Source organism: Heptranchias perlo, chromosome 8, assembly GCF_035084215.1.
Source record: "Heptranchias perlo isolate sHepPer1 chromosome 8, sHepPer1.hap1, whole genome shotgun sequence".
Lineage (NCBI taxonomy): Eukaryota > Metazoa > Chordata > Chondrichthyes > Hexanchiformes > Hexanchidae > Heptranchias > Heptranchias perlo.
In genome coordinates this window covers 79,430,036-79,440,634 of record NC_090332.1, presented here as the reverse complement: position 1 = coordinate 79,440,634, position 10,599 = coordinate 79,430,036, and the positions used below count along the sequence as shown (strand labels likewise).

At 39.1% G+C, this 10,599-nt stretch overlaps 1 protein-coding gene across 2 annotated transcripts; it reads left to right on the top strand.

Moving 5' to 3' along the window:
- The first annotated feature begins 1,124 nt into the window (after positions 1 to 1,124).
- On the top strand, positions 1,125 to 2,829 carry nkx2.4b (NK2 homeobox 4b). Of its 2 annotated transcripts, XM_067988392.1 has the most exons (3): positions 1,125 to 1,494; positions 2,165 to 2,611; positions 2,684 to 2,829. In XM_067988392.1, exons 1-3 carry the CDS (start codon positions 1,125 to 1,127, stop codon positions 2,827 to 2,829), a joined length of 963 nt encoding a protein of 320 aa, XP_067844493.1. The 2 variants fall into 2 exon arrangements, with proteins under 2 accessions (XP_067844493.1, XP_067844492.1); XM_067988391.1 differs by having other exon boundaries at positions 2,165 to 2,829.
- The last annotated feature ends 7,770 nt before the right edge of the window (positions 2,830 to 10,599 follow it).

The following is a 10,599-nucleotide window of genomic DNA, read 5'->3' as shown; positions in this document are numbered from 1 at the left end:
GTTGATCAAACATTACAGCTGACTGATTTACATTATTGTCAGTGTTTGTATACTATGTTTTAACTCTCCTTATTTCAATCAAATCAAGATATGGAGTTGCGGTCGATCATCTTAGGATGATTTTATTTTCGATTTAGTCAGCTCGTGATTCGTAAGGATTAGTGCTCGCTCTTTCTCTCTTCACAGTCAAATCTCATTTTGGTTCTTCCCCAATAGTTCTGAAGCACACGGTTACATTTTGACAGTGATACAATATGCTCACAGGTGTAAAATAAAACAAGGATAAAAGGATGGCATTAGCTGTAATTATTTCAAATATGTCAGAGGGGGAAAGTACAAATAAAGCAGGCACAAAATACTTACAACTTCAGGGTCTGAATATCCCCCATTCTTTCGACGCATCGGATTTACGTACTTTGGGCTTATTTGTAAGTACCCCTCAGCTGCAACAAAATGATGCTTAAGATGCATAAATTAGGTAGTTATACAAAAGAGAGGAACGTTCATTCTACCTCTTTGACTATGCGCCCTGGCGCTTATTCTTGGAGCGAAGAACCCTTTTAGCTAATATGTAGCATTGTATTCAGAGTCTGAGAGCAGGGCAGAAGACCAACTAATAGAAGCCAACAAACTCCCAGTTTTCAAGAAAATTGGATACACGTTAATGAGAAAACCTCAATTACTGTATGTGAAAGTTCGCCATTTCATGTTGCTCAATGGAACATCATGATGTGTGTTAATCAGATTTATATCAAAGGTGTTACATTAGAGCCCAGAAGCGCTCAAAAAGTATTTAATCAAGTTTCTCCTGGCATCACGTTTATCTTAATATGGACCTACCTACATTTACCTCAATTATCTTGGTAAAGATGTCAAGCACTATTGTTTGCTCGTTTAGACCGATGCTCCTCCCCCAGGGCTCTGTCGTAAACCTGGCGCCTGGCTAAAATAAACCAAAGATAAGAGGAATCGGGGCTCGCCTCCTCCAAGCCGATCAATCGGATCTCAGGCGGACTCCAAAACACCCTCTTACGTCGACATCCACAAGAGGAGCGAGAGAGGGAGAGCGAACACAACACACGGGTTGATCCTCTCAACAATTTTACCTGCTCCGTCGCTGAACCATGTCGTTGAGCCCAAAGCACACAACGCCTTTTTCAGTGACAGACATACTGAGCCCGATCGAGGAGACCTACAAGAAGTTTGGTGGTATGGACGGCGCTGGCAATCTCGGACCTCCTCTGGGAGGTTACCGCCAACCTCAGGTCTCCCAGGCCGGCATGCAGCAGCACACCATGGGTCACAACGCCACCGTGGCGACCACCTACCACATGCCACACGGTGTGTCCCAATTTTCTCACAGTGCCATGGGAGGCTACTGTAACGGGAGTATTGGCAACATGGGGGATCTCCCTTCTTACCAAGACACCATGAGGAATAGCGCCGCAGCGACTGGCTGGTACGGGACTAATCCAGATCCCAGATACTCAACAAGTAAGACTCGTTCAAAGATAAGTTTTTGTGAATGTAGCAATGATTTTATCCTCTCAGTGGCAGAGATTTCAAAATAGATAAAACTGTATAATGAGCTTGACTGAAATAGACGCACAATGGAGATACTTCAATGCAATTCATTCAGTATCCGTTGCCAATAAACGTACAATTGTTTCACTGTAATAATAAAAAAACTGAGCAAATGTACGGGTATATTTACAAAACAACAATCAAACTGTTAACTTGAGAACTGTCAAGAAACGCACTGTGGCCATGGGCTAATACTGAGCAGGTCAGGGCCTATGGAGAATAATTTTATAATTGGACAAAAGAGTAGCTTTTTTGCCCTTTGTCCTATGATAAGAATTATACAATGTTCGTTAATACTGATCTGTAGATGCTACTTAGAACTTGAACGTTCTTTGTCATTCGAGCCATTAACTTTTATTTAATATGAATAATTATATTTGTTGCCCTGCGTTTTCTTATAAAGTTATATATGAAAAATAAACCTTTTGGAAATCGTCGCGTATTAATCTTGTGTAAAGTACAATAGTTTCCTCGCGGTTTTGAAATACTGCCATATAGCAAATGATTACTCGTTTTCTGAGTAAAATTTCTACCTTCCGGCATTTTTAATCAGAACATTTTCATTAAAACGTTTGTTTAGTTTCCCGCTTCATGGGAACGTCGTCAGGAATGAATATGACAGGGATGGGGACTTTAACTGGAATGGCAGACGCCGCCAAACCCATGGCACCTTTACATGCTACACCTAGGAGAAAAAGACGGGTACTGTTCTCCCAGGCCCAAGTATACGAGTTGGAACGACGCTTCAAACAACAGAAATACCTGTCTGCTCCCGAAAGGGAACATCTAGCCAGCATGATCCACCTCACGCCAACACAAGTAAAGATCTGGTTTCAAAACCATCGCTACAAGATGAAACGCCAGGCCAAGGACAAGGCTACCCAGCAGATGCAGCAGGAGAATAGCCTGTGCCAACAGCAACAGTCTCCCAGGAGGGTGGCCGTGCCAGTTCTTGTGAAAGACGGTAAACCCTGTCAGAATGGTTCGAGCACCCCTACGCCCAGTCAACAAGCACAACAGCAACAAAGTGCAAACGGGACCCTTCCCGTCGCCAGCACTACCATCTCCCAACAGCAGAATCAACAAGTGAATTCATTAGCTCAAGCTCAAGATCTAGGCCAAGTGTCGCCAAATCCTTCGTCTCTCCACAATTCGGTCACTAACCTGTCTCAAATGGACACAGCTACTGCAGACTACACGGGGAGTATGGTAAATCCTAGCCTGCTATACGGCAGGACCTGGTAGAACCTCTTTACCATATATTTAAAAAAAACTGGAGATATGTGAGACATTGCTTAAAATGTTTGAACTGGCAAACTTTGCAACACATACCCAGAACATTACTTCTCGGATGTATGGACGTGCTTCTGGACTCAAATCTGAGGACAGATTGGCATACAACAAAGTGTCAACTGGACCCTCTTACCCGTTGGAGACTGACTTGGAACACGCTGTAAAAAATACCGGTTAAATAAAAAGATATCTGTGACCTTTTGGATTGCTTAGACAGTTGTGTAATTGTAGTTACAAGTTGTTGAAATGGATTGTGAATGCTGTGCCCTGACTTCGCAGAGTCAGCTGGACTGCAGGTATAACAACACTAAGGACTACATACACTTACTTGGCAGTGTCCCAACAGTATTCCACTAGAAACAATAATACATTTGAGAATTTGTAACGAATTCGCTGTACATTCTTGTAAATTAACCTCTGGATTGTGCAGTCAGTTCAATGTAGTAGTTTCATGATTCAAGACTGAATATAGACCCATCTGTATTTTGACGCCGGTAACATTTCGAATTTCTTCTGAGTTTGGTTAATTTTAAAGAAAAAGGGACAGGCGTCTGATGTAAAACTGTCTTTTAAAATATTCAACGTTAACGCCGAGAAATCGCTTAAATACATGCCCCAAATTTAATGAATGTGCTTGAGAGCGATTTCATTACGGTTTTATTGAAAGCAAATTGAACTGTAATTTAAGGTAGGTGTGATATAGTAACAATAACCGACAATAATGTTAGTGTGTAATCTGGAAAAAAAACAAGCAATAAATAGCATGAAAGGAAAAGAATGTTTTGCAATAATTTGCCTCCATTGTCGCCATTACTGTTAGAATCAGTAAAAAAAAAGCTGCAAGCGGTTATCACTCTTGAACTTGGCGTGTTATTTTATCTGTGAGCAGAATGGATGTGCACGCTTGATAATACGTTCGCGTTTACCATCCAGTCTTCTAAACAGATTTCAGATTTCTAAACTTATGTGAGTGACCATTGGCTTTTATTGTAACACTAGGCGACCCGGACCTGGCTGATATCAGTGACAAGCCAAATAGGCCTTATGAGCAAAATACATAACAGACGCACTGACCTGCCTTTATTGTCAACGAGTTCTAATGTGATTTTGAAGCGTCTTGTATTGGATGTTTTAAAACATACGCCTGGCGTTGGAATGTCAGTATATCGCAGGTTTATCGTGAAGCTGTTTACAATTGAGCAAAAGAACACATTCTAGAGAGTTGATATTGCTTATTTGTTTAAGTTAAAAGTGGGAAATGGACGCCCAAGAAAATAAGTTTGATGGCGTCGTTTGATTGTTTTGTTATTTATAATTCAGCAAAGCTTTTTAAATGACTGATGTAAAATCTACACTTTATAAACATTGTTCTCATCGTGTTGTTGGTTGGCTGTTGTAGTTGATATCTATTTCAATGAGGAATTTCAAATAATTTTAAGCCTTGTTATTATTTATTACAATAGATTATTTTCTTTCCATTTAAGATATCAAACGTATTATTGGTCAAATGCATACCCTCGTACAATTGCTATTATAATACAAAAAGCAAATCCTTTTATTCATGATGACGCTACTATATCAGTTGTAAAATAAACTAGATTAAGATCGCTAAATGCACATATATAATGATCTCACGTCGAAAATGTGTTGTAATATCTACCTGAATATCATTGTAAACAAAATTTTTGGAATTTTGCTCCCACTTTTCTCCGTTAATGAGATACTTTGCTATTTCAAAGCGAAAACTGCAACGATTCGATGCGCCGGAATCATCATAATTCCTGGGGACTGAGTTGATTAAAGTATGAATTTGAAAAAAAACAGCAGCGTTTTCACCGCGCTATTGAATTGAGAGAATGCCGGCGTTCCTTACTGATGTGCATGCATTCATTGGGTATTGTAGTCTATCACTCGTTTCTTCATCTCGCAGTCGGGAGTGTACATTCCAGTTTCCACAAGGGACTAGATATGACTACAGAAGTGAGTGCTGTCTCTTTAGATTCAACAAGGGGCTCAATAATAACATCTCTGGTTGTTGACCTGTTTGTTCTTTAAACCTTCTGCTGCCTCTTTCATTGGGCTCAGCCTATAGCTCAAAAGCTGAGCTAGTTCGGGCTCGTTCACTCATAACAGAAAGCTGAAAGAAGATAGGTGTTAAAGGGGGAATTTTTACCGCTGGAAAAACATTAATGGGTTTGGAACAGAAATTGAAGTGAATCGAGTTAATTTTAATACATGCTTTGCTCCAAATTATTCGCGCAATATTTTTTTCTGCCTAATAAATCCTAAGTTTTTCCCCCTCGGATCTTACACAAAAATGCTCATTCTGTCAGGTATAGGGTAATTTTTTTCTGACCAAAAAGTACCTACTAATGCACTATTTCCCTAAGCAAGTGTCATCATCGTTTATGTCAAACAGTATTTTTTATCTCGGTTCGAGATAATTTCATTACAACGTGAGCCGCCGTTAATTGTTCACTTATTATTGTATTAAATTATTTGTAGACGAGTTCGAGAGAAAAGGCACTTGCAACATTTTAGGGACCGCTCAATTCCTGGGTCCAGGGAGCGATACGCGGTGTAACACATAACAACTCAATCCATTAGTGATCAACAGATCTATTAATGCTGTTCAACTCCAAATGTTCACGTGAGGAAATGTCATTATAATCCAGGTAATTTTATACTGGCTAATCCTTTTACTAGGATTAGATTTTGGAATCAATTCGGTGTTCTTTGAATAGTTCTGTGCAATACTTAAGACTTTGGTTTACTGTAACATTTAAATAAGATTATTTTCCTGAATGCACGACCTGTTAAAAGTTAATTGTTTCTACGAGTATTTTTTTTTATTTCGAGCATTGCGTGTGTCGTGCCTGGCTGCGTCTGATTCTTAAAAGACACGGTTTCTCAAATCCCGAATGTATTTGCTAATTGTAGTTTGATTTTTAAAAAACGCCCGCTATAAATACACCTCGTAGCTTTGGAAGAGCGACCCTTACTTAAGGGGAACGGGGATTCGGGTTTCCAACTCGACCTAATATACATTCAAATTAGATTTCCAAATGCTTTTGTGTCTGAAGACAAAATGGAAAGCGCCGCTCCTTAACCTTTACATCGGCGCATAGGTGTCAAGGGAGGAAACCGCCACCACGTTCAGCTTCCGATAGATCATTGTTTTTATATATATATATATATGTATGTATATGTTCCTTCTATATTTGTTTTGTCAAATGTACGTTTTTCTGTGCAGTTATTTGGACCTGGTATTTCTGTTTTGCTGCGGCTCCTGCCGCGTCTCTTGGTTCACCAAAGGCTATGGCGTAAAATGCGTTTCAAATGTATTGAAAGCGCTGCACTCGACCATTTCTAAAGGAGATGTCGAATCACCATAAATGGACTCTGCAGGGGGCCAGGTTTCGTAGTGCAGGGGGTGCAGGTTTTAGGTAATGGATAGGGGAAGCTAATAGAGTTAACGATCGAGTCCCACCGCTGTGCCTCTTCTTAAATAAATTACAAATGATTTTAGTTTGGCGAGCCAGAATTTGTAAAATGACCAAATGTAAAGTCATGTTTTGCTTCTCTCATTTTGTTTGATTTACGGAAACAAAGTTTTGATCGTATTCAATCAGCAGGGGCACGTCTATGCTTGATTTTGATTTCCTAATTTGAAAAATAATATCAGTTCAATAGTCTTGCATTAAATCTTGCGGAGAAAGAACCTGGCATGTGTAATTGTATTTATTTGATGGTAAATGATGTAGTTGAATTCCATTTCAAAATATATTGCTTCATATTTTAAGACCTACACATAATTATTCCTGAGGGGAAAAGAAATACGTCCAATACCCTATGAAAGGCATTAAGGAAGATCTTTTCCCGACTACCGACCAGAACTGATTACAAACGCACAGTAAGATGTTGGAACACGAATTGCTGGCCACCGGCATTCTAATGCAACAGGCTGTACACATCTATTGGAAATAAAATGTGGAAATATGTATGTAACAGATCAAAAGTAGCAACCAGCAAGCGGGAGGTAAACCTGATTCGAATTGGTCCAGAAAAAAAAAACAATCGTCTTGCGCCAGGCTGGACTCTTAATACAGTGCAGCGGAATTATTTAAAACCAAATAAATGACCTCAGAAGCAGAGTGGCGAGTCATGTTTGATTTCTGTGTTTGGAAATGGCTGGAGCTCTCGGTACAGCAAATGGAACCATGTTAGTATAGAGGACATGTGTGCTCTGAAGCTGAATAACTGGAGAAATGCTTCAGTAAACGTGACCCGGGCTTTCAGGTATTAACCCTTTCTATCTCATCCGAAATTTAAAATTCAGGAACACGATTCGAAACACACTTTATGCCAATGTAATAGGAAAGGTGTTGATCATAGAAAGGCTTTGCCCATGCACTCCCCAACCCGTCTTACGTGTCACGATTTAAAAATATTGCACAGAAATATGCATAACCAAAATCCGAGGAAATCCACATTTGTCTCGCAGTCCTCTCACGATTCTGCATGATTTGAAAATGTTATCTATCTATCTATCTGATCTCTTTGTCCATAGCTATAAAGCACACATTTGCGGAATAGTCTGATTAAAAGGGCTCAGAGAAGCTAAATTGCAAGTGTCACTTCTTAATGACAATTCCATATCAGCAATACACCAATAATACACAGGACGAAACTAATACACCAGCTCCACAGTTAACAGCCAACGGCACATTCTCCACGAATTCGGTAGAATGCTTGAGAGAAACTTATTTTGCAGTGTGGCAGTGGCGTTCAGGGTAAGCAACCAACTGGTGAGGATAACCAGGTGGTTCGTCAGTCATTTTAACCAGGGTGAAAATTCTAGGCCCTTTAGGACAACATTAACACCAAACTTTGCCAAGTTTAGGTTTTTCCCCCATTTCATTTTCTTCCAAATTTGCAATATCCAATGAACTACAATGGCATGAGATTTGGAATAAATAGACATATATATTGAAATAAAACTGTTGGATTTATTAGAAAAAGGTTTTGAAATAATCTTTTACATAGTTATTTTTTTTTTAAAAGACAGCATGAAGTCCAGTGCATCGGATTAGTACTTTTCCTTCTTGCCACTGTCTGTTGATGATGCAGAATGTAAAACATCAATGATATAAACGGAACATCTCTTGTTTATAAAGTGGGTTGCTGATACACATGTAAGTAAATGACATATGGGTTTGAAGGGTTTAAGAAAACGATTGATATTATTATGTATTACTTTAAAAAAATCTCTGGAAACTTGTAGGAAACTGGACCAAAGTTAGTGATTGTAAAGAAGAGGTGTTATCAAGAAGCTATTAATAATGTGGCAAGTAAGGAGTTGACTGGTCTGACCCGCAGTGGCGCATATCCAATATAGGGGGGACCGCAGCCGCATTCTCCTGTTTTGGACCTTCCTATGTCGGAACTACATTGCAGTTCTCAACTGTGCAAAGTAACTTGACTTTCCTTCTGGTCAATAGCTAACAATTGGAACTTTATTTTCCTAACCAAAAATATAGGACTTTTTTTTACCAAATCTTTTTCACAATAATAAGAAAAAATCAGAGTTTCCATTAAAATTGGTGTAACACCACTCGGAGTTCTTTTATTGTGAACCTAACATCAATTTCAAATGCCGTGTTTAGACAAGATACTTGAAATTTCCCATTATGATACCTTACAGATTCTCCTCGGATGTGAACCATCTCTAATTTCGTTATTTCCTGTGGGAAAGTAAAACCTCGGCCCATGTGAAAAAGCTAACAGTTTGAAGAAAAAAAGCTAACCAGTTTTCTTCCTCATTTCCTAAGGTGTGATGGGTTTTTCAGTAACGAGTACCACTCAGACAATCTCATTTCAAGAAATTTAATAACTTGTATAATGTGAACTCCTTCTGAAGGATAAAATTGCTCTATACTACCGCTGGTCTTTGCTCTTTACAACAGAAAAAGGGGGAGGGGGATCACCTAATTGTTACTCTGATGTGAATGATGTGGAGATGCCGGTGATGGACTGGGGTTGACAATTGTGAATGGGCATTCATCCTCTCATTCCCAGAAATCGTATCTCCGTTGTAACCATGTTGTCTACATCCAGTCCAATTTAACAGCTATCGACATCTTTCACTTTCAGTAAGAAGCTAAACATGAAATGGCATGCTTACCTCAGCAATGGGTACAGCTAATGGAGGAGGGATGGTGTTACATCTATGCAGCTTTTCTGGGCTGAGTTTCGTTTTATTTGCCGGTGTTCTCAAGTATTCAACACACAAATGTACTAGCTCTCCAGTGTTATTAAATAATAATCCAGATGAAGGAAAATACACCGTTCCTTGATGCCTCCAAGCAATTCTTACATAACTCAGTTCTGGGACTAGAGGGATATTTACTGACTTTGTACTTTTATAAAAGGGTCATTAACATCAATTTTACAGGTTTATGGAAATATCTAACTCTTAGCTCACAACGTTCAGTGACTACACCGTTCAATTCTTTCAAATCAAAATAATTGGTTGTTTCACATTTTTTTCCCTTAAAGCAATCAAGAAGAGACATGTTTATCCTAATGGTATCTAAACGCGTGTTCTTCTGAGTATAAAGTGGAAGTATAAAACTACGGGGACCAGTTTCAAAAAATAATTTTAGCAGAACGGTATAAGCTATAAAGGCGCCGAGTGAGAACATGAACTCAGAAATTGATATTGGGTAATCGAATGCTTTAACAGCAACTGGCAAGGCTTTAAACTCAAATACATTTCACAGCTACTCGACGTATTGCTTTAATATTTGCACTCTCCTAAATACTGCAAGAGCATTTCATCGTAACATTTTTATGAATAGGACCAAAAAAAAATAATTGATCCAGAATACCCACTTTCTATGGAGAGACGAACAGCTCTGAATGGTTTCCACCCCAACTCCTTGCTAATGAAGATTAAAGTGTGTTAGGGTTAATTGTATTCCAACCCAAACAATCAGCAATTATTTTATTCTCTGCTATTACCCACATTGTTAAACGCGTTGCACTTGTTACTGCAAAGGTACCAGTACAGCCCAAACGTGACAGGTCTATTTTGTTGTCCAGCAGTGAAGTGCCATATGACCCCGCCTCACGTCCATTTAGAATTGCGATAATAGTTAAACGGCTCCTATTTTTCCTTTAATAAACTGTATTTACAGATTCACATTATTTCTGAAAGCTGGCAAAAAAGAAAGAAAATTATCAAAATTGTACATTTGGAAACAGATACTGCAGCTATTTAACCCCAGACCTCAGTATGGATTGACCATCTTTATAATAGTTCTCGAAACATTCTCTGATTACAAGTGCTGTGTCCACTCTTCCTCCGGATTTCTGGAATCAGTTGTACTGTAATGCATAGGCCGAAGTTTATTATGTCTCTCACCTCAATAAAAGCGTCGTCTTTCTTGGGCAGCCAATCAGAATTAAATTATCAATGCAGTACCTGAGACACGCTTTCTGATTGCTTATTCACCTGTCAGGTAACAAAACGAACCAATCGAGAGAGGAGATTCGAGAGCCGCAACAATCTTCAACCAGTTAGAGTAAAGAAAGGGCGGGACCTCAAATTTTCTTTGCTTCGGACAAGTTACCCAAAACCAATGGGCATAGGTATTTGGAAAATATACACAGTGAAATGCATTCAAAAGCAGATTCATTCAATGGTTCAGACTTTTTCAA

Coding starts and splice junctions, on each gene's coding strand:
- nkx2.4b (XM_067988391.1), top strand. CDS start 1,125: ATGTCGTTGAGCCCAAAGCACACAACGCCTTTTTCAGTGACAGACATA. Junction 1,495..2,164: donor AGATCCCAGATACTCAACAA/GTAAGACTCGTT, acceptor ACGTTTGTTTAG/TTTCCCGCTTCATGGGAACG.